The sequence below is a fragment of the Emydura macquarii genome, unplaced genomic scaffold (assembly GCF_026122565.2).
Source record: "Emydura macquarii macquarii isolate MOO-44397 ecotype Brisbane River unplaced genomic scaffold, CSIRO-AGI_Emac_v2 contig_1253, whole genome shotgun sequence".
Classification (NCBI taxonomy): domain Eukaryota; kingdom Metazoa; phylum Chordata; order Testudines; family Chelidae; genus Emydura; species Emydura macquarii.
Window position 1 is genome coordinate 66,149,623 of NW_027131390.1, and position 24,873 is coordinate 66,174,495.

A 24,873-nucleotide genomic window follows, 5' to 3' on the forward strand; every position below is an offset into this window, starting at 1 on the left:
AGCAAGATAGTCCCTGCAATCCAGATCTAATATAACAAAAAACTTGTATGTGGGTTTAATGATTGCAGGGAATGGGGTCAAGTGGGAAAGAACAACACGTGAATGAAATAGACAAGGAAGAATACCCTGAGTTTCTGGGTAATATTTCCATGACCTCCAGGAAAATCAACAGACTTAAGTAATAATTTCAATTCCGCCTTGGGCTGCTCAGGAGCCAGGATCTGGATACAAAATCTTTGCACCTTTGAAGAAAATATAAAAGAGGAATATGAGCTATCATCCTATCCAAGAAAGAGAACCAGTCAGTCACATGATATAACATTGTTTAAAGAGATCTTGTCCCTTTCTACAACTGATCTTCGCAGCCATATGCAATTTAGAACCAAATTCAGATACCTTTATCCAAGTTACACAAAGATCAAGTCCTAAAAGGCATTTAAGATCAGAACTTCACAGCAGTAATCTGAATTTATATAAAACAATGGTCATCAGTACAGTACCTTTGGGCAGCTGTTGCTTGACTAAAGTGCACCACAAAAAACCTAATTGCTAAAGTTGCTCTCCTCCGCTGGTCCTCTTTAGTCTTTCCTAGTTTTGTGCCACTTAAACTTAATTTATCTGACATACATGCCAAAATCTCTCTAGAATTAGGACCTGAAGCTGTCCCAGTGCATCAGCCAATATCTTGAAATTAAATCAGGTACTGCTGAATACAACAAACTAGCACAGCTAATTTGATTTAAAGCACATTTGCTACAAATCTGATTAGGTAAATCAATCCTGCATAAAAATAGCACCCTTTCATTGAATCCCAAAGCAGCTGTATAACTAAATCAATTTCTCATCTGTTAATTTTATGAGAGAGATAGAAAACACACACCTATGGATGAGCCTGACATGCTAGTTATTGGTCCAAGGAACCAGAAGCAGGGTCATGGAGGTATAGGCTGCTCAAGCTGTTGAAAATTGAGATTCTGGGCCAGAAAAAATATAAGTGTATTTGCTCCACAGATTACATCACCTGGGAGCATTAGATGATTTTCTAAGGGGTTAGGCAAACAAACACTCTGAGCCTGTGTGTACACTACATCATTTACTATAGCACTTCTGGTGGAGACGCTCTAAGCCAACAGGAGAGAGCTCTCCCGACGTCTTAATGTCTCCTGCCTCGGGTAGAAGCTCTCCTGCCAACATAGCGCTGTCTACTCCGGCACTTCGGTCAGTATAATTTACATCGCTCACGGATGTGGATTATTCACACCCCTGAGTGATGTATATTATGCCGCAGTAATCTGTAATGTAGACATATCAGAAGTAAGAACAAAGGAAGAATAGTGAGAGAAAACACTTCAGATTTCTAATTCAACTTAAAATAGAGTGACCTATCAAGCTACAGGTAAAAAAGACATGCTTGTTTCAGTGAGAAGGCCTCTGACTTGTTAAAAGAGTAATCTTTGCAATATTAATAGATATATAATCGTGAAACTGTTTTTGCATATCACATCACCTAGAGAAAACTATCACTCTTAGCTTCTCCTCAGAAACCCCAAACAACAGCAAACAGCCACCCTCTGGCTGGAACTCATGAGGGATTTTAGAGAGTTAACTTTATTTTAACTTATCTGTGTGTGTAGAGAATTAGAGAAACTAGACACAAACAGCTTTGGGACTTAGCTAGTAAACATTTGGTAAAAGTTACAATAACAAAGTATGTACCAGAGAGAGCATGAGAATGAACAGAGTAGTCTCTAATGCCCATTATAATAAATAAGGTTACATTTGTGCTTCAAAAATACTGTACGTACTGAAGAGATAAAATATAATTGTAATTTAATTGTGGAATTAAAACTCAGACTCATTTTCCAATTTCTTAGTTTTTTAGGGAAGCGAACTATACTCTTATGAAATGAGAAACTGGTTGAGGCACTGGACTCCTGAAATCTTAGTTCAATTCCCAGTTCTGCCACTGATTTCTTATGGATCTTGGGCAAGTCACTTCATCTCTCCATGCCTCATTTCCTCATCTGTAAAGTATGTTTCCTCTTTCACATCCTGGGCCTTGAGAATTTACATTATAAGTTCTCAAGGCAGGGATTGTGTCTAGTACATCTGTACAGTGCCTAGCCCAATGAAGGGTCCAATCAGTCAAAAAAATGTAAGAGATGGGCAAGACCACAAGAAAAGATGTCAAATCTTAGTTTTAGTAGTAACCTTTAAAACAAGTACCTTTCTTTAGCTACTAACTTTGTGATGTTACAAAACATTACAAAATTGTTCTTATTCTTAAAAGTCTATCAATAAAGCTAGACTATTTAGATAACATTCGGTGATGTGCATTTCGGATCTTATTTAATCCTTTCATAGCTTGTCTGCGAACAGTCAACATTCCACTGACATTAACGGAAATTAGGGCTTACTATTACAGTCATCAGCAATCTAATGACTAAGGACATTTAAAAAAATTGTACTGACTCCAAAGATGCAGCTAGGGATCAAAACCGAAGACAGAAATTAGTGTAATAGCATGACAGAAACCTCAAAGAATTTGCTTTGTTCTGAAGGTAAAAGTTGCAGGACCTCCTCATCAACCTCCTCCTAGCCCTGGCCAAAATGGCCATCTACAAGACCAGGGAGAGGAGGTTGGCTAGAGGGGCACTCTGTGACTGTGGGACCTATTTCCGTTCCTCCGTCTGTTCACGCATCCGGGCAGAGTTCCTCTGGGCAGTGTCCGCTGGCTCCCTCGACACCTTCCAGGAGCAGTGGATGCTGGCTGGAGTTCTCTGCTCAGTGTCCCATTCTGGTTCCCTTCGTTTGACCCTGTGATCCCCACGCCCGCTCCTTTTTTCATTCTTTGTCCCACGAAATCAGTTGTGTCCTGGGTCCAGTGACTCCTCCCCTCCAGGGGGAGAGGGCCTTTAGCAGTGGGTGGACTCGTGCCTTCCCACTTCCCAGATCACAGATAATTAGAGCTTATTATAGGATTTGGAGCCTAAGTAAACAAATTAATAGAAAGTGAAGTTTTGGGGACCAGTGACAGGCTTTTAATATAGGAGTGACAGTGGGAAAATTTAATTTCTTGTTAGAAATCTAGAAAATCAGTGTATTCCTGAATGTTTGCTTTTTAAAGAAATTTTAAATATAAGTTAAAAATAAGCCACCAATAACTTTTTAAAACTATTTTATTATATTGCATGAGCTATGATGTTTTACAAATCTTAATTACATTTTCAGCGATCAATACAGTAGTACTGTAGTAAATACTCCGAGACATGAAAATACACCTAACAAAACAATAAAAAAAAGGATAGAAACACTTAAAAAGAGTACCACGTATGTTTGAAATGGAAAATAAATGTTTACAAGAGTGTGTGTTTGAAAATGATTGCCAAGGCAATGAAGTGCTTGTTCAACGGTTAAGGCTCAGTCCTGCAAGATGCTAAGCACTTCCTGTGCCATCAGCTCCCAGGGGCTTCATCACCTCACAGAACTGGACTCTTTGTGAGCTTCATGCTCTTGTGTGCATTAAAAAGGGCATTCCCCCCCCCCAACACAGCTGCAAAGATACTGTAAAAATATTGTTACAAAGACTTGAGATCCTAATATGCATTAAAGTAGGACATCATATTGTGCTTTAACTGAATCCATCAGTTACATTGAGGAATAATATACCCAAGTACTTGGAAAACACGTATAAATATTCAATAAATCTCAATTTATGTCTAAAATTAATTACATTTCAGTTGGTAAAACCAATTTTTCAGTTTTAAAATGTTGAACATGAATTACTACACAAGTGGTTTTTTGTTTGTTTTTTTGAAAGTGTTACTAGCAAGGGGCGAATGGCTTCAGATTTTTAACAGGAAATATTTAATACTTTTTTAAAAAGTAAACAACAAAGCTTAGATAAAAGTGTCTTATCATTAAAAAATTGCTAGAATATCCCAAATCCTTAGCAGAATGCACAGTACCTTTGGCCAAAAGAGCGACACACTTTTACATTTTAACAAACTATTTCAAATTTTTAAATACGATGGGCCTAGTCCTGCATCTCTCACACACCCAAAAGCCCAAGAATGGGAAGTCACTCAGGGGAACTTGGAGTATGTAAGCAATGCAGTCAGGCTCAAAAGTGTGATTTCAAATTAGCTGACTCATTCTAGGTCCTAGAATACCCGATTCCATGCTGCGTCCACCTCGTGATGGCCAGGTAGCTCAGCACTTAAACTAGGATGTATAATTTGTAGCTATATGTACATTCCATTTGGGATAATAAGTGTATTAGGTCTGATATTGATCTCATTTAAATCAGTTTTATACTTTGAAATCAATGGATTTCAACACATTTACTCCCTGATTTGAGGAGGTGCAATCAGAATCAGGCCCCCGGTGTTTAAAAAAACAATTCAATGTTGAAATCCCTGGAAAGATGTGATTTCATTTTGATCATTCTGACTTCTTTGCAACAAACATTTTGTTAACACTTCCCAAATAGAAAATGTAAAAACATGGGTTACAGCAAACGTACGTTATCTACGTGCACGAGTCCATGTTCCAACATGAAACACTTGATTTGTCTTTTAAAAACTACAGAAACTACTTAGTTTTAGTAATGATCTTTTTTGGCTAACAGAAAAAATTGACACATGCTTTTCATATAGTGGAGTGACCTACTGATAAAATAATTCTCTGGGGAAAAAGAAAGGCACTTTAGCAGACTAGTTTACTTTCTTCAGCTTTTCCATGCTTGGGTTGTTTAGTCTATCAGTGTAAAGTGTTCTAAATACAATACTAATCATTGAAAGTAGTCTTAGTATAGAAATAACTGTATTTTAACTTGTAGACTGTTACATTAAAATCTACCATTAACCCACTTAGTTTTTATCATAAGTGATGAAAACGACTGAGAATGTGAGGATGCATGCCATTATTGTGAAATATCCAGAGGCGGTTCCTCCTCTTTGGTACAGATCACTGCATGTGAGCAAGGCAGTGGAACGCCAAATATTTTCCTTGTTGCATCATGGATTTTGTTGTGAGGGGTCTGCTTGTGGGAAGGTTTTCCAGATCTGCATTGCTCAAACATGCTCGCTGTTCAACCAGTAAATCTGGCAGTACTCAAGTATTTTTTTCAGATGTCAAACGTAGTTATTTTCTAATCATAACGCTCTATGTAATTCTTGATTAGACAACAACAATCCAATCACATCATAAACAAACAATTCCTCTCCTGTGGTGTTTGCCTATATAACATGGTGTTCGACAAGTTAACAGAAAATGACCTCCATTTTCTCCTAGGAAAATATCAAGTTTAATATTCTCAGTTTACACGTACAAGCAAACAAACAAGCCCAGTCACTTCATTTCTCAGACCAAGCACTTTTTTGTAATGTCCGAAGATAGGAGGTGTGCACAAACACACATTATGACTAAATTACCTTTTTGGGGAAACCATTAGCTTACCTTATACAAGGCAGAAGAAATTTGAAACTGATATGCTACTTTGAGGTGGGAAAATTTTGGAGCTCCTTAAGTCACACACTACAGCCAGGGGGAAAATCCTATAAAGTTACTTTTTCGAAGTCTGCCCCAGACAGAATCTGACAGAATTTTACTGTTAGTGGAAGTACATAGTATTGGTGCACACACATTCTTAACTCTTTGTGTTTAAGCAAAGAGTAAGTGATTCCAAGGTTTTCATTACATGAGACAACAGCAGTAATAATCATCTTTTGAAGACAGTGAAGTAGCTAGGATGAGATCTGTCCTTGTTCAAGTGCCCTCTGAAAATAAGAAACTATTCTTGGAAAAGTAGATACAATACTTGCCACTATAACTATTCTCTCCTTCGCCTCCCCTTCAGAGAAACTCAATTTTCAGCTATTTTATCATCACCTACCCCAACTCATGGTGACCATCATCCTTCCCTGTTTGTAAGAACTGACATTACTTCCTCCAAAAGTCTACTAGCACCACTCCTGAATCTGCCTCACTTGGCAGAGGCTAAGTCTACTGGCTCCACAACATCACAGCCTCAGCTAATTAAGAAAGGAAAAGCCTAGGCTTGATTAGGATAGCCTGAATTTTCAGAGTAGCAGATACTAGTGCAGAGCAGGGACAGAATATTTTTTTAATATTTAAATTGTGCATATAAAAATCAGCAAATACTCACTGACATACTGATTACTGATTTAATTTATTACTATACAAACAAATTTCATGTTAATTATTTTGTTCTCCTTTGCCACATGCAATTGGTCACGCACTGTATCCTGGGAGATAAAAATAATTGCATCACTCCCTGGTAGACAGACGGATGTCCAGAATATTTAATAATTTTAAGAGAAACATCAAATTGCTGATCCAGCATAGTCTCTAATAGTTTCCAAATCTTATACATTTACTTCCCGACCCCTTTCATGCAAACCATTTCACTGTATATTGCTTTAAATGTTTTGCTTACATTTACCAAATTTCTTTTTAAGCTGCCTTGAATTGACCTAGTTGTGCATCTGTCTACACTTAACTCTGTTTCGCACCAACATAAGCTCTCTATTATGCCTACATAGTAACACCACCACACTGAGTCAGGTTGCCACCCATTTTGGTTTTATCTGGACAGTCCCGTTTTTTGGTTTTTGTGTCTGGGTGCCATTTGACAAGCCCTGATGTTCAGTTTTAAGTGGAACACATAAGCAACCGCAACAACCTTACTACTTAAGTGCAATATATTGTTTAGTACTGTAATGTACATTCTACATTTGTGTTATTTTACGTTAAATATGCAAAAAATATGTGCTGTTCATTTGCTGAATTTCAAACGTTGCGTTGCTAAGCCTAACGCTTCCTGGTGTCTCGTTTTGACACATATACATGGGCAGCAGGTGACTCCTATCTTTGGGGAAGCTGGGGGGAGACGGGCACCAACACTCGGACCATGGCCCTAACCCCCTACTTTGCCCCCTTCCCCAAGGTCCTGCCCATTCTCCACCCCTGCTTGGCCCCCTCCCCCGAGATCCTCCCCACCCACCGCTGGCACCGTCTGCTTCCTGGAATGCTGTGTCCTAGCTGAGTCAAGCTCGTCCCTGCCCAGCTCCACTCAGTAGCCCAGCCTGGCAGCCAACGGAAATGTTTTTTCCACTGCAGCCGGGTTGATACTTTGGCCCGTTCCCCAGCCGCAGCTCCGATCCCTACGTGGCAGCAGCCAGGGGCTTGCCTGGGCTTAGTCGCCAGGTGGTGATGGTGGGGGGTAGGGGATCCCAGGAAACTCCGCCTCTCACCTGGAAAGTTGGGGAGGGGATGGCCCCTCTGCGTGAAGGGGGACAGAGTTATGGGGTGAGCACAGCCGATCCCGCCAGGGGGAGGGGGGCGGCGGAAGAGCCGCCCCCTCTACTCTCCACGCTCCTGGGCCCCTGTGAGGTGGTGAGTGAGGAGCAGGTCAGGACCACGTGGAGCGGGGTGAGCCAAGGCCACCAGCTGCTTTACCGCTGGGAGCCGCCACAGGAGAAGAGGCACTGAGGGAAGCGCTCAGTGCCAGCACCTCTGCTGCCAGATGACTTGGGCAGCAGGGCAGCGGCCACCACTCCTCAGCAGCAGCAGCCGCGCTGCCTCCAAGTGGCTTCACCACCCCCTCCTCCGAGGTCCACAGCGCCCGCCAGATGAGCTATTAGCTACGATCACTACCGCCTGTGGGAAATGGTGCCAGGATTCAGTGTCATTGCCCAATATAGTTTCATGCAACCAAGCAATTCCATCCCCATTTCCCTCACCCCTGGTGGGCCATACTCACCCTGGCTGGTGCTGTGGGTGGTGCAAGGGAAGGGAGTTCTGACTCTTTCTATTGTGACTATACTGATAATGGTACCGCTGGGTGTTTTATCTGCAACTGCTCCCCCTCCACACCCACGGGAGGCCTGTGCCAAATAAGAAAGAGAAAGAAGAGAACTCAAAATGACATGTCCAAAGAGATTCTGCAAGCTAGTGCTGCACTAGACAGCAAACAGAGGGCCTGGAGGATGAACGCTATACGGAGAAGGAAAGAGGGGACAAGAGAATAGGACCAGGAGTCCCAGCAGGAAAAAAGAGGTGGATATACACCAGGACATAATGGGGCTTCTCTAGCAACAAACACAGAAGCTGCAGGACTTTTGTGGACCTACAAAAGTTCAACAATCCTGGGCTTGTTTCCCTTTGCAGTCTATGAAAAATTCCAGCATAGCATTTCCCTACACCTTTCCCCAGCATTCCCTGTGGCATCAGGGGCCAAATCCCTACACCTACCACTCTGCACAGGAGAACTTTAAGGACAACCACAGCTTCACGTACATCAACCATAGCTCTCATAGCTCACAGTGTATGTGTGGCTAAATTGGACAGGAATGTTCCTTCCCCTTTAAGCTCTGTTTGATCAATATAAGGGTTTGATGTATTTGTTTTTAACCTGAAGCAAATTTTTTCTGAAGTGTTTCTGTTACTCAATAAAACTTAATTGGAAAACAACTAATCTTCATTAGTTCCCAACATATGCTGCAACATTGCCAGCAAGAGCAAAGTCCCCACTTAACTTGTGAGAACAGAGGGCTCAGTGTACCTAGCCAAGCAGAGAAGGGCCCAGCTGCTAGACTTTCACTCAGAGTGGGAAACAGGATTTTTACTGTCACCCCTTGGGGACGGGATGACTAAAAGGACCTCACATTGGCGCTTCCTGCCTCTCTGGGAGGAGAGGGGGACCTTATGATTGTCATTCCATGTGTGAGTTGGGCCCATGGCATGCGGGCAGCCACAGGGCCATGGAAGGGCCCATATTATGGTGCACCTAGGGCCCTAAATTGCCTTAATATGACCCTTCCTCTCCCTCTTCAAACAGCAGATATTTTCTCCCCTAGGCCTGTTATAGGGTCAGTCTTTTATGTCCTTCTGGCATCTTACCGGCTAAGAGGGAAAAAAAGGAAACCTAACCAAAAACCTAACCAAATACTGAGCTAAATACTGCAGCCCCTCTGGTTTTCAAGCATAAAAATATAGCAAATGAGGATAATGTAGCAAAGCCACTTGCTGTGTCCCACTGTTGTGACAGAGTGCTGGAGACTAACAAATGAGGCAGTCCTCTGATCACTTAAGCACCAATTAATTCCCCTGGAAAAGGCTGACTGGGGAATATGTGGCTAATTAGCTGATCCATCTGGGGCTGATGAACCTATTAGCCATCAGCTGAAGGTTAGAAAAGAGAACATAGGAAGGAAGGAGAGAGGATTGGGTTACTTGAGGCCAGCGTGCTTTGAGTTCCCAAGGCAGGGACATTTCTGTTCCTCTCTGGCCCTGGCGGGGATAGAGCAAGAAACCACTGTAATTACTTGACTGCCCAAAACTGTGTTGGTATTGGTGTTGGAATATAAATAAATAACGTGAAAGTGTCCATCATTGGAGAGTCTGAGAAGTTTCTGGGTATCAGAGGACGGGGATAGAGTGCACCACCATACAATTGCTAGTAATACTTAAGCAGTTCATGCCCTCAAATCAAGAGAAAGAGCAACAAAAATGGCACTAGCAAGTGGGGGCTGCAAAACAAACAAAGATGGCTGCAGTAAGGCCACTATGGCAGATTGACTACTGCAATTATCACCAAACTGATGGCTGGTGGGTATAGTACAGAAAAACCCAATACTGACACCGGACAAGAAGACTCCCAACAGAGATACAAACCAACATTTAGATACTGCAGTGACGATATTGCCTGAGAAGTGTTTCAGCTGTCCTAGAACCTCCGTGGTAGAAACACGTGCCTTATGCTGCAGCTGCACAACACCTTCAAAAGAAGAGCCTGGACACAAATTCATAATATTCTTAGACACTAAAAAAATCATGGTCTTAATAAAGACCCTGGATTTATGGCTTATTACAATTATCTGTAACTCACTAACCTGTCCCCTCCCCACTTTTTTTTTTCCTATGACTGCAGGGCTCTTCACTGGCCCCTTCACCTTGAATGGTCCCTTAGAATATGTGTTTACTACTATGCTAAATAATCCGTTCCACCTTGATTTATGTGACTCTTGGAGTACCTTTCCCAGATCTGAAGAAGAGCTCAAAAGCTTGTCTGCTTCACCAACAGAAATTGATCCAATAAAAGACATTACCTCACCCACCTTCCCCCTAACGTGCTTCATGTACCCACAGGAAGTGTCATTTTTAATACCAAATATGTATTGCCTTACCCACCTATCTTGTGTCTCTATTATCCTGGAATCAACGTGATTACAACATTGCAAACAACGTGTATTGCCTTGCAATGTGTATAAAGGGGGCTATTTTAACAATCAATCATTCATGTATGAGTCAAAATATGATCTCATGAAGTCTAAACATGCAAAATATACACTACCTGTATGATTTTGCATTAAAAAAAGTTATATATTTTTGATCCATGTCGCTGCTGGAAGCCAAATCTGCTGGCGTCTGTTAGCCTAAGAAACCAAATCTGAGCGTATCAGCTGAAATGAACTATTCGCATACGTCCTCTGAAGGGATCACTTTGTATTGCCACCTCTATAGGGTCCGATTCTGCCTGTTGACCCCAAACAGCACAAAGTTTGTTTTGGGGATGACTGTGCAAGAGTGCAACCCCTTCAGTGTCCTGCTGAAGGTGGGATCCTGGAGCTAGCTAGCACAGCTCATCAGGTAGATGCACCAACCTGTTCAGTCATATTTCAGGCAGCTTCCATGGGCATGGCCCCTAAAACTGAGCCTCTCAACAGACATACACAATCCTGTGGGAGTGAATACTTGCTTTGGGATAGAATGACCCCTTGTAGGAACAGCGGAATGCCAAACTCCATCCCTCTGAGCTTGCAGGTGTTAATCAAGCCATTATTTTGGCTTGTGTCCTGTCACTCCCATAATGAGCCACATATAATAGGTCTGAGGAATCACCTTTTTCCTACTCTACATAATGGACTTATGCACAGAAAAATTCCACAGTGGAACCTGCAAATTAACTTTCATCAGCCTCAAACTGCTGTAGGTGCACAAAGTGACTTGTAGAGGCATATGCTCGATATTGACTGGTATCTGACAAACGCTTAGCTTGTCAAGGACGTTATATTAGCATCAATGGCTCTGTATTTGAAGAACAGACCAGAACTGATGCCACAATGAAAGCACTGACACAGTGACAATGACTTGTAACCTTGACATTCAAATTTTAAATGTCTATCTGTTTTGAAATGTGACGGATTCATAATGGCTAAGGAATTCATCGGAGAAAAATATTCACTCTGCTTTGGGGTTAAAGAAAGTAGGCATGCATAGAATCCAGTGGATGGAATTTGATGCAGGAGATGTGTTACTAACATTTTCTATAGAAATAGTTACACTAATCTAAATACATTACTGAAGGCAAGCGAACATGGCAAATACCCATGCTCAACTGTAAGGCAGATGACTTGTATAATCTTTCTGATTCGGTATTCTGTGGCCAAATGATAATCTACTTATATTTAATATTTCTCTTTGAACATTTGTTTTTCACTGTTACATTCATGAGATCAATAATGATTTCATATATTCAGGAAGCAATGGCATACTAAGAAGAGTCAGAAACATCAATGTATTACTACGGTTTGCAATTTGGTTTGCAAATTCTTCTAGTAAAAGAAGGAATGGTACCAAATCTCAATGGACATGAGTGTTCACCAAGTCTGATGGTATTGTTTCCTGAGTGAAGATGACTGTGTATATATGCATACATATTTTGGGGTCAGTTACTTTAATTATATTTACTATAGACAATCAAAAGCTTTTTTAAAAAAAAAATTCCTACTATGACAATTTTTAAATCCATTCTTTATAATCAAATTGCCAAAGCCAAAATGCTGTGACTTATTTCTTCAGAGAAACATCTTAAATTTCTATTTCATGTGAAGCACATTAAAGTGTGTGTCTACTTTTCTGTTAGCCAAAGCTAAATCTATCACTTTGACAAAATGACCATTTAAAACAAAAAATATATTTGGATGGACATTTCCTTCCTCTATACATATGTTAGTTACATTCATGCATTCACAACTTCTGGTAGCTGTTTAACTCAGCAATAACTCATAATCAAGTCTCTCTGGTATATGGTGGACCAAGTTCAGAGTTCAGCTTCCACATGCTCAAAAGTCTAAACAATAAGCAACCAGGTTTTTTAAGCCTATTTAACACCTCTTTATGCACAGCCTACCATAAAAAGTAGCTCAAACTTGAAAAGGAGGCACATTAGCCAATGTGATCAAATTTACTATTTGTTTTTAAAAACATTGAAAAGTGAATGAATGTAAGTGTACAGATCATTCCTACTAAAAGTACCTCTTCTGAAAAAGTATCTCTTTGCCCATGTTTACAATGGTATTTTCTATATACACCGTGGGTCAAGTTTTATCCTAATTACACCAGTGTAAAGCAGAAGTAACTCAACACACTATGATAGAGGGCCAAATTTGACTCAATATGCATTGAGTAACACATGAAAAGGAAGATTTTGGCAGACTTAACAAGTGTCTGGAGTAGATATCAAGTCCCTGATTATTTCCAAGAACACGTTGAGATTAATGTGATAAAACATTATACAAAGAAGTAATTATTAGGGTCAGGGCACCAGTAAAAGTTATTTGTAAATCCTACACAATAGCCCGCTAGTCACTCCAGTTAGGGACACTATTTTGGAAACATTTCCACATCCTTATCCAGTAGTATGCCTACAAAAAGTAAAATATTTTCTTTTTTTGAGTGCCTAATTTTCTAGCTGTGCTTCCCCAGAAGTGTACCCCAAGAATGAACAATTTAAACAAACCATATTAGCATTTCTCGGTGACAAATTCACATTTTATATCCACTGCTCAGTTGAAGTCTTAATCCTTAGTCCACGCATTAAGAAATGTAACTTTACCTGATACTAGAAAACCATTTTGACTGCTCTTTATAAATCCAACATTGCAAATTTACAACAAGAAGCAAAGAGGAAAGAGTGCACGAACTGCTAGAAAAAACAAGAACACTAAACACACTGTGTTTCAATTTATAGGAATAAGTGGTCTCTCCTCTCTCTTTTTCCAGATATTGGTTTGACTATCTCTTTTAGCCATAGGTGGTCTACCTTTTTTTTTAGCTGAAGGAGTACTGGACTCCTGCTCTTTTATTGTGTTTTTTCTTCTTGGTGGTTCTTTAGTGTGCTGTTCTATGACTGGCCCACTTCCTCCATCCAATAGGTGTCTCGTGGACTGATCCTCAGGGGTACAAACCGTAGTCCCACTTTCGCTGCTACTCAGATCCAAATCTTCAAAATAAAGGACCTTAGAATGATGCATGCTTTTAATGAAAGTTCTCTCTCTCTCCAATTTTCGACTGGGATGATGCTCATTCATGTCCACGCCAGAGTCCAGACTAGTGTCATTACTTTCCGTTTTTCTGCCTTTTTTCAGATCTATAAAAGAGTGCCTCACTTGAGCTACTGGCTTTCCATCTAATGACACAAACCATGCTCTGGGGTGTGGGGATGGCTTTCCTTTAGAAAGCTCCAGTAATGTTTGCTCTGAAATACCTTGAAGTTCAGATGAAAATGGTGTCATTACCACTGCTTCGTTCAGTGTCCCAGGAACAGAGACAGACTCCAGCAAATTATTGGTATATCGACCCCAGTTTGGAGTTTGAGAGGATAAGCTCTGTTGACTATCTAATGTGGCTTTCTCATCTCTGCAGGCAGGGGGCTGTAGATGAGAGTGCACTGGCATTTTGGGTAGTGTCTGTGTATAGCTGTCTCGATTCATGGGCTCCATCATTGGGTTGTAGACTAATGACCCTTTTCTTGGCAAAGTGGCTGACTTAGCAGCATGTAACTGATCTGGAGAATGGAACAGGTTAGAGGTTTGAAGGACGGCAATAGGCTGACTGTAAATATGCATTAGTTGTTCTGGGATATGGGAAAGCCCATACATCTCTTCATTCACTGCAAGATATCGGTTCTGGTCTTGAGTGTCCCTGGGAAATTGGGAAACACTGCTGTTAATGTGCCTGGACTGCTCTAATTGTCTAACTCCAGCATTAGGCTCCAAGGACTGGGTTGAATTCCTTGAGTGACCACTCTGACTGGATGATTGATATGAAACATTTTCTGTGTAGATTTTAAAATTGTCCCGGGCTTTTTTGTCCTCTGTTTCCATAGAAGTCTTTCTTTGAGGGCTGTAGGAGGAAACCTTGGGCATGTAGAACTGTGATTTATCCTCTAGCTTTACTGACCCCTTGACAGCACTGATGTGATTAATGTGAGTTGTTGATGTTGTCTGGTCCTTTTTCAAGGCTTCCAGTTTAGTTGTATTTTTTTCCCTCTTATGTGACCGACCACATTTATCCCTATGCAAAAGAAAAGGGAAGATAATTGTAGAAAATATGATTCAAAATACTAGTGATGAGTGCAGTATTTGTACTGAGCATTAATTTCACTTAACACTTCACAGACTAATTAATTGTATGATGTACAGTTTGAAAGCAGCTAGGTACAAACTTAAACCTGTTCAAAAAATCACTGAAATAATTTATGTGATTATACTGCGTATTAATATAGTGTATATATTTAAATTAGTAAGACTGTTTGAGAAAGACTTTACAAACATACACACTTCCTAGATATTACTAAGAAAACAATTACTTTTCCTCAAAAGAGTCTCTATTTGTTAACTTTAAACTCCATTCATACTGAGCATATTATAGCTTTTCTATTTCCTTACCTGCAGTAACAGAGAAGAACAGTGAAGAATCCAATGATAATGATTACAGTCCCTCCCAGTATGGCTGTAAGAAATACTGTGTGATACGCTGTTATGTCCTTGGAAACTGCACTAATAATTGAATCTAGAAAACCAAACAAAAATTAGATGTCAAGAAATAAGAATTGTGTTTCTGATGCAAAACTGCATTTGATCAATTGTACTGTAGTTTTCTAGCTGCTGTTCTGCTCCTTTGCACTATCCTGCTATCGGGCATTTTAGCCAGTATGGAAGTGTGGGAACCATCACCAATATAAAAATCACACTTCAGGGGCTGATGTCACAATCACGGACATATTGCCTTTGCATTTTCTCAGTTCCAGTCAAGTGATGTTCATGCTTTACGTCCAAATTTATTTCAAAATCCTACTTCCTGAACCTTCTGCTCTGAGCTACTGTCATATCATATCGCTTGAATTTTAAAATTCTGAAATTACACTCTCTCCTTCAAAAGTTGTTCACATGAATGCCCACTCCTAGGATAAGTACAACTCTAAGTGCCCAAGCTCAGACTCTTCCATATAAGCAGTAACGAGTGGGGCCAATCAATTCAATCCCATCCGATCCTCCTCCCTACATGTAAAGCAGGCATATGGCTCCAGCTGCTTTTCAGTTCTTTATGTTGATACTTCTCTTCTAGAGCATGCCCAGAAGATGACAGTACTAAATATAATACTTAACAGGGTTTGGCTCTCTCTCCCACCAAAAATATATCTGATAAGACAGGGGTGTCAAACTCATTTGCTATGGTGGGCCAGATTTGAATTAAATGTACTTCAAGTGGGCCATGCATACCATAAATCGAAATACTAGGCACAGCCATTTTTATGTAGCATTATATTTTATTTGCTAGATATCAGCGATATAAAAACTGCAGTGAATTCACTTCTACAACTACTACTATTTTACGATGAAAAGAATCAATCAATGAGTAAGAATGATAGTACTGTGCGATGCCCCAAGACCACACTGTCCCTCTCCCGCCTTTTGGAGCGCTGTGTCTCGTGCACACAGCGCTCCACGCACTGCCACCAGAGCAAACAGATCCTGTGGCATTGCGCGCTGCCGCGAGATCTCGGGGCGTTGTACTCTCTGGCGGCGTCGCGCACTGTCGCGAGATCTCGCAGCTGCACACGACGCCACCACAGAGCACAACGCTGCAAGATGTCGCAGCAGCACAGGCTGCTGCCAGCGGCCGGACCAAAAAGGTTGGTGGGCCATATCTGGCCCCCGGGGTGGATGTTTGACACCCCTGTGATAAGAGGTCTGAGAATGGGGAAGATGGGGGAGACCAAATCTGTTCTGAGGCACCAGCTGATCCGGATTAATATTTTTTCCATCTTATTGGAAAAGATTCTACAGACAATATTTCCTGTTTCAAAGTGATGCTGGGTGGTGTTCCCTGCAATCCCCAAGACAGCTGTATCACTAGCAGTTAAAAGACATGAATGTGCACATGTATGTTGTATACAGAAGCAGAGGCACCTTCAGAATTCCATCTGATTAACAATGACTATCAGCAGATTGAAGCCACCTGCATCCAATTTTCCTCTATTTTTCAACATGAACACTATACTGACAAACGGCTATTAAAATATCATTTGGATAATTCAATAATTCGTGTGTTCCAATGCAATACCTATGGTTCCAGGCACCGGAGCTGCTATCCAATATCCCAAGTGCGGTGCAACAAACGTCCATATTAAATGGTCATTTGCATCCTTGACCATTCCCAGCCCACGACTTACCCAAGCACCTGAAAAAGAAGGCAGCCATAAAACAAAACCATGTCCCATGAAAAGCTTAATATATGGTTCTACCACAGAAAGAGGCATTACATAAAACAAGTAATCAGAAAAAGTATGGAAAATCAAAAAGGAACCATTTAAAATCAAGCTTTTCTGGGACTTTAATCTTACACACTGAGGCCTGGCTGACACACAAACCTGCACCATTTAATTAAATCTGTTTCCTAGAACTGATTTAGATATTTCAGTACAATTCTACGTGTGGACATTTATTTTAGAGTAAAGGTGGCTAAAGTCAACCTAGTGGTTTGTTAATTGACTTTAGCCACTTTTATTCCAAAATAATAATAATAATAAAAATTTTTAAAAAGAGTCTACACAGACTTACATCAAAACAATCAATTTTAATTCATACCTTCTGTTAATGTAGTGCAAGGCCTAAGTTCATTAACGGTGGGTAGTTTAAGCACAATGAATAGAACAGTCTAGCATTAGCTATTAGCATACAATGGACAAGTAATGGTAATCCATTAGACTGCAATGGGATCAACAATATCCTGCCTTGAATATTTTTTTCTATTTCAATTGTCCAAGGCTGAAACAGCTCAATTAGCCCAAGGAAGACTTATTATTAGACCACAGATCCCACACCATCTGTCTTGCAGTGCAAATGACAGGTTTTGGGGCATGCGAAGCTTCTGCAACATATTGTACTGTACTTGCATAATGTAGAAGAGATAGCAAAGAAGTGTGTTTAGCAACCGTGGATACGTTTGTTGTGTAACCATTTGTGAAATTCTCAAAGTGGGAAAAAAAAACCCCATATAGGAACTATTTTACAAGGTACAGAATGAAGAGGTAAGATATTAGATGAGAAGATAGCAGAATTAGTCCCATGCCAAGACACCCACTCATTTGTAAGCAGGGGGTATATAACGTGAAGGAAAGAAAATGGTAACAACAACTGATATACGAACCCGTATGTATAGGAAAAAGAAAATTATTCCATGCTTTAAAGGTAGTTTTATAAGAAGTACAACATGAATTCTCACGAGAATCTCTCTCTGCAAAAGTCCTAGCTACAATGAGATAAAAAAGATCTATGCAAAGTAATAAAGATTTGTAGTCACCTTTTTACAATAACAAGAGAATTACCATTTTTTACTTTCTACTCCATAGAAAACAACATGTACTAAGAAAAATATAGGAATATTAATTTATATAAAGAGGAATGTAATTTAGTGCTCTTTAAACAGAGTGATGTAATTTTCAGTTATCTTATAACAGGTCTGAAAAATCAGTTTAATACAAGAATACTTGAAGTAATATTGATGCAAATACTTTAGTAAGAGTCAAAAAAGGATTAGATCTATATGAATTAGAACAGTACTTGCAATTATAGGAGCTGGGATATCATTACATAGTCTTGTATTTCAGGCATAAGCTGATTGCCAGTTAAAGTCAGGACCCACCTGTCATTATAGTACTGCAAGATGAGATGCATTAGAGGTTTTTTACTTCCTCTAGTGCATCTGAACCAGGCAACATGGACCACTGGTCTGTCTCAGTTTAGTTATTACTATAAATATCTGACATGGAGACATTTCTAGGTCAGATTTCAGCAAAAGAAAAGCTCTCATTTAAGTCTATTATTTCTACTATATAACTACTTTGCTTTCTGAACTGCTTGCAATAATCGTAAAAATAATAATAGTAATAAAACAGACTAAATACTAAAGCTATGTCAGTCCCAGTGTTAACATTTTATTTCAAGTGAACTTTAGAGGTATGATCCTGGAGCACAATATATTCAAATAATTCTTAATTTTGAATGTCTGTTTGTGAAACAATGAGCCAAGACATCATAATCATGCTTAAATTTACATCATTTTTAAAAATGTATCTTGTCCCAAACACTTATGGTACTGTGAAAATGAAGACCAACATGTGATCCTTAAAACTACTGTTTGATATAACTCATTTACATGCCTAACAGTGTTTCTGGTTGAATTAATCAAAGCAGGGGGTGTCATTTTGAAAAAACAAAAATACAAGATAAATATTTACAACCAGGAAAGTCCTGCTAAAGTATCTGTGACCCTACTCAGAAAAAAACAAAACAAAACTAACAGATTTTAGTGCTTTGCATTATTCTATATGTGCAATGATATATACACAACTCTACATCACACTAATACTACATATTGTAGTGCATATACACAGCATTAAAGTGGGATTCCAAAGACATACCAGTTTTCATGTCAAATGTCCATGCAGGTATAGCATCTCCTGATTTTACCCTACTTGTCGATAGGAGAGGCAGCGTAATATGAATGGGACCAGTCACTTTCAATTCTTTCCCAGCTGATAGGAGGTTTACACATATTGCAGCAAGAGGAGTCAACTCAATGCTTTTAAAACCTAAGCAACATAAGAAATAATGTGTCCATAAATACTGCACATTCTAGATCGAATTTCAATTTTTCAAAAATGTATCTTAATTTGTAACTAAAGGCAAGCTATCATGAGAATGTATAGTCTGTACCACTAGATGTCAATATAACTTGAGAAAACTCAAGACTTAAGCATTTCATTTCTTCACTGAATACTTTTTAAATCATTGGTAAACAGCAATTGATCATTCCTATTCAAAGCCTGTAAAAGAGAAATATATCTTTTAAACAGAGGTGGTTCAACAGTATCCACAAATTACAAAATTAGGCAAATTTGGCTTTTGGGAGCTATACCTGGTAACAGGTACTTTAAATCTCAGGTACCAGAATAACTATTCTATGTTGAATATTGCAAACAAAGCCGAACGATCTGTGAGTCCACACACATTAAGGGGGGTTCTGATACAGATGAATCAAACTGAAGTTCCAGTATTTGTGATATATTTGCATGTCTTTTACAGTATTCAAATAAGTCTGTTAATAAAATTTACTGAAAGGATTAGTTTGTTTTTTTAGAAGTTTCTGTAGAGTTAATCATGAGGTACAGTACTTATGGCTTGTCAAAATATTCAAAGGAACCGCTGTGTTTGCATTGCTTTATTGTGTGGGCTGTAAGTTTGTCTCCCTTCATTCTTCTTGCACTAATTTGCAACAACAGATACTATGTGATGCAAATACTTCAGAATCCACAGTGTGACAACTTGCCGAAGAGAAACAAACAGAATTATTAAGTAGCAGAATTATATTAGAGCTTTGCACACTGTTAGAAACTAGTTGCAAGAAAACTGTCAGTGTATCAGATACCAGTTAACTTCTACCTGCTATAAGATAGAGCCTATTCCTTCAGGACTATATGAATAATTTTTAAAGAATTTAAGGGAAGAACACTGCTTATCTCTGATGCTTCAAGTTCAAAAGATGTATTATAAACAATTTTTTAAAACATTGTAAAATATCCACACAAATAGGGTACTGGTATTTGTGAAGATGTTGATTAATTATAAAGTAAACAAACTAGAATATGAAGCTCAGATAATTTAGCCAGAAGCCATGTCAGTGACATCATCCAATGCATATTAATAAAACCATAAAACTGCAGTGAATTTTTAAGAGCCTTGCTGTATAGTGGGCATTGGGAAGAGAAAGAAAAACATATAAGTGGAATGGAATAAAGGGTATAGCATTGTGATCTCCTGGATACCAAAATAGCTATGTGGATTAGATAGTAAGCATGAATAAATATTAGTAATGCAGTCAGTGGCTTATTTAAGAGTGCTTTAAAAAGGTGTAGCACTACTGATGTACTGAGGATTATTATATTGCTACCGACCCATGAAACAACTTAGAACTTTTTCAAAACATATTTTTATTCACTGAAACAGATGTGTGTGGAGAACATATTTTATTTCTCCATACATGTAAAGTGCCTATTTGGTTTCACCATGTTTAAATAGGCTTCCATGGATTGACTGCAAGTAAATCAATAATACTGCATGGACTAACTGTCTACAAGTCAAATTATAGTTTCTGTGTTATCCTTATGATGGGTGGGTCAAAATGCCCACACCAGCTAGATGAAAGAGTTAAACAGAAAAATATAGGCAGCTTTTCAGATGATGTAAATTGGTGACGCTCCCTTGACTTCAATAGACCTAAGCCAATTTACACTTGAGGATCTGGCCATGCAGTTCAGAAAGCATTCTGGAAAATTGTGAACACCTGCAACTCCCAAAAATGAATGAGAGTTGAAAGTGTTCTGCATATTGCAGTATCAGGCCCTACAGTTGTACTTAGGGGTTATGCCATGCGTGGAACTCCCACAGAGGGAAGGCAGCACACGGTTCTCTGTAAGAATATTTATGCATCTTGAAATGAGGTATTATTTATTATGTTCTTCCTAGTAGATGTGAAGGAGATGTAAAGTGACATGAATTACTCATCTACAACATAACATTTATTAGTTCAATCCAGCTCTCACGGAAGTCAAAAGGAGTTTTGCTATTGAGTGAAATGGGAGCAACGTCAGGCCCTCATGACTCTAGAATGTGCATTTACATAAAGCACATACTTCCTTGCATTATGTTTTAAAAGTGCAGATTCTAAAATAAATTAAATATACCTGATTTATTTAGAAGAATTCCCGTTGTATAAAGAAAATTGTCCACTTTCAAAAACTGCTGTGGCACTGTCAGATAGGCTGTCATGTTTGTAATCTGGTGGTTTATAGGGAGCTTTATTAAAAATTTGGGAAACTGAACAGTTGGTTGAGATTTCGCATCTGAAAAAAAAAAAAGAGTAACATTTTTAATTAGCAATGGTTGAATCAGAAATAATGCTTTCTATAGCAGAACTGTCCAGACATCCTTCTGCACAACACACTACTTCACCCCGCTCCTCTGCAGTGTTTGCAAACTAGTTCTAATCCAATGCCTTCCGCTAGCGTATATACAACTTTCTCTGAACACAGAACAACTACTTCTTGCTCCCATCCCTAACCCTTGGCTTTGCCAAACACTCTTCACTACAGCAAACATGCTCTGGCTTCAATCTTCCCTGAAGTGGATAAATTTCTAATAACTATCTTGGTTAACCATATCGAAGACTACCACAACCTTTCAGTGAAATAATGCACATGCATGCTAGTGCAATGATCTCCTCTGAGATTTCTGGTGTTTTTAATAGCACGGGTTCTCCAAAGGAGATGTCTTCAATCCATTAATCTCTCCCTCTCCTCCTTCCCTCCACCGGCACAGAGTGCAAAATCAGCAGCTTTCTATTCAGACTTTCTTATAATTTGAGATAAGAAGGTCAGAGATACATAATAAATTTAGAGATAATAGTCTAATGCCTACATGGCTGTAAATAACACTCACAGCCATGGCAAGCTGGAAGATTTGGAAGGAGCTTTGCTTCCTATAATAAATACAGAACCTGAGGGCCAGCTCTTCAGCTGGTGTACATCAGCACAGCCCCAATTCAGCCACGCTGTGTCAATTTACACCAGTTCAGAATTTGACCATAAGTAATATGTCTATTTCTTTTTAGTGGAGACTTCTTCCAGAAGGCTTTTGCTTTGCTCACTGAGTTGGCTATTTGAGCACAAGTTAGAAAAACATTCATGAATGAGCCCCTAGGTGTACAAAAAACAACAACATTTGAGAGGTCACTGAATCCTTCCCACAGAATAATAATTTACTGGCAAAAACAGTTGTATTTATTAGTTAAGGCACACCGTTTTACATACAAAAAGCATTTATATCCCATCCCATGTAGTGCTGTACTTACCAGAAAGTTTTCCAGTAATTAAAACAGTATCTTCAAACAGCCATATATTAGCTTGGCTTTGTGGGAACAGTGAAAGTGTTACAGATGAGTATACTGTGGAAAAAGTAAGACATTAAGAACATTTGATTACATGTGCAAAAGTTTCTGAAAAGTTCTGATCAACCATACAGTTCCTAAGACAGGTGAACAAGTGGGCAAAAGGGAAGACGGTATGGGAAGAAAGAAGAACCAAGCAGTCCCTCTAGTCCAGGGATGAATCACACCAGCTTGCCAGTATGGACTATGTTTCAATGTTCATGATGCAAACATTCGGTGAATAAACAGATGGCTTCAGTTCCTGGACAGCCCATCTTTTTTTTTTTTTTTTTTTTTTTTTTTTAAACTGGCACTTTAAAACACACCCTAATAGAACTTTTATTAAAACAAAAGGTGATAGTTAAAAGAAGGCCATTTGTGATAAAACACTGCTTAAAACACAACTAAATTGATGGACGGAAGAGTTCAAAGCAGTAGCACTGAGCCATGAGAAAATTTCAACCTCTTGGTGCTCCATGATCCTAGTACTTTCCATATCCATAGCTGACCTTTCACTCACTCTGCTATGAGTATGGGAAATATACACACACGTATATATTACATATGTGACATATAAATACATGTATGTATATGCACATACACGCACTTTCTTCAAATCATGCCCCCACTGCTGAATAATCTCTTTTGCATAGTGGACAGATATTTTCAACAACAATTAAAAGTATTTTTATTTCAGTTTTAAAAATCCATGTTATAATTTTGTCTAGGCTAAAGGGTCATTTACCTTTATACCTGCATCCAGTCATGACCTACTTTGACTTCATTCAGCCATGCTCAGGTCATTACAATTAGATGGATTACCCAAGGAAGGAAGAAGCTTCAATTGCATACAGTGTAATAATAGGATTTTAAAGGGTTTACTTACTTGGCATTCTCCCAGTTTTCCAAGGCAATGGTGTTAACATGTAGCCCTCTTTGTAAGATGCAATAGTTAAACTTAGACCTAACTTGTAGGGAACTTTTATTAATACTACTCCATTGTTTCCAGTGAATGTGGAATTTGTTTTTGTGTAGTTAACAAACACTTCTACAGTTGCTTGGCGTAGATACTGATGACTGATGATGTCATTTACTTGAACTTTCAGCATAAAAACAGATCCTATGAAAAAAAGAAAAAGAGGATAGGTCATAACCAGTCATGACTTAGTAGAATATTTAACTAAGCACCAATATTTTGTCATACTTTAATTTACCAGGCTGACACCAGGCAAAATTAACCATGTTCTATGGTTAACTGGTTGTCTACTTTCATATATTTCTCCTTTTCCCACATCCCAAATTTTAGCACTCAAAATGCATTTGTCCAAGAAGAACAATGTGATCGTTCAACACTACCTGCAGTGCAAAATTATGCTTAGTGGATATTTATTCTAAAGAACAACTTTTGATTCCTTTTTTCTACATTCTCTTCTGCCATCTTGCAAAACCAACTTTCTAAGAGAAGTGATGTATAGCTCAAAATTGTAACCTAGCAAGAGCAGGAGAAAAAGAATGCTACTGACACGACGTACTGAGATATGAAACTCTCAATCAACAGATGCTGCAGTTCCAAACTCAAATAAATGATAGCTCTACTGGGAACCAGTATCTCCTGTACCTTTTAGGAAAGAAGTCTCATATTACAATGTGCTCTGCCTTTCCAATATAATCTCTGCAACTCAGAACATTATTTACCCTATGTGGTGGATTTAGAGTTGTCTCTAATAATTTAGAAATATTATGTGTTGAGTTGGTTATTGAATATGTTGGTGTGATTTAATAGCAGGCTGTGGGAAAAACAAGGCAAGATAATGATTCTATATAAGACACCTCTAGGTAAACACTTATCTAAAAGATAATGCCTGAGCCATTAACTGAGAAGATCTCACTTCCTTGACTCCAGCCAAGTTACACAGCTTGTTTTGCCAATATGGAACCCACAGATCAAAAGGACTATAAACAGTTTAAAAGTCTCTGTCAAGAAGGAAAGGAAAATAGTTGTTTGGACAGACTGATATGAACAGACCCTGCAGAGGGTCTGAAGCAGTTAGGTCTTCTTAGGCTTCCAATACAAAGGGAAAATAACCTTTAGGGAAAATAAGCATTTTGGGACACGGATTGTCTCTTTGTTCTGCGTTTGTACAGCATCTAGCACAACAAGATCCTGGGTCCATGACTGGAGCTCCTACGTGCTACGGAAACAGAAATAAGAAGTAGTAACAACAAATGTGTGTAGACCATTTGCTGTTTTAAAACCCCTTTTCTCTTATATTATGCTTTGTTCCCATGGTTAAACAAACAACACTTTTTCTTTAAGAAAACCATTTTAGGTCACTAGAATCCATTGGTGTCAGACTCTTGAAGGGATGCACTGTAGCCACCCAAACCCAGTTGGACCTGTTGGGTTAAACATGTTTTATCTACAGAGTACTGTAGGCCACAACTTGGTCTAAGAATGGAAGAAATGAGTAATTCCACCCCAGCAAGGGGTGCTGTTAGCCCTGTAGCCATGACAGC

At 39.1% G+C, this 24,873-nt stretch overlaps 1 protein-coding gene across 1 annotated transcript in view; it reads right to left on the reverse strand.

Moving 5' to 3' along the window:
* Positions 1–12,082: 12,082 nt before the first annotated feature.
* Positions 12,083–24,873, reverse strand: part of FAM171B (family with sequence similarity 171 member B) — a 44,057-nt gene continuing 31,266 nt past the window's right edge. The window contains exons 2-8 of the mRNA XM_067549064.1: positions 23,243–23,476; positions 22,282–22,374; positions 21,116–21,274; positions 18,794–18,964; positions 16,435–16,551; positions 14,757–14,880; positions 12,083–14,382 (exon numbers count right to left, since the gene is read on the reverse strand). Coding sequence (XP_067405165.1) covers positions 13,047–14,382; positions 14,757–14,880; positions 16,435–16,551; positions 18,794–18,964; positions 21,116–21,274; positions 22,282–22,374; positions 23,243–23,476 — 2,234 coding nt within the window. The 3' untranslated portion in view covers positions 12,083–13,046. The remainder of the gene's footprint in view (positions 14,383–14,756; positions 14,881–16,434; positions 16,552–18,793; positions 18,965–21,115; positions 21,275–22,281; positions 22,375–23,242; positions 23,477–24,873) is intronic.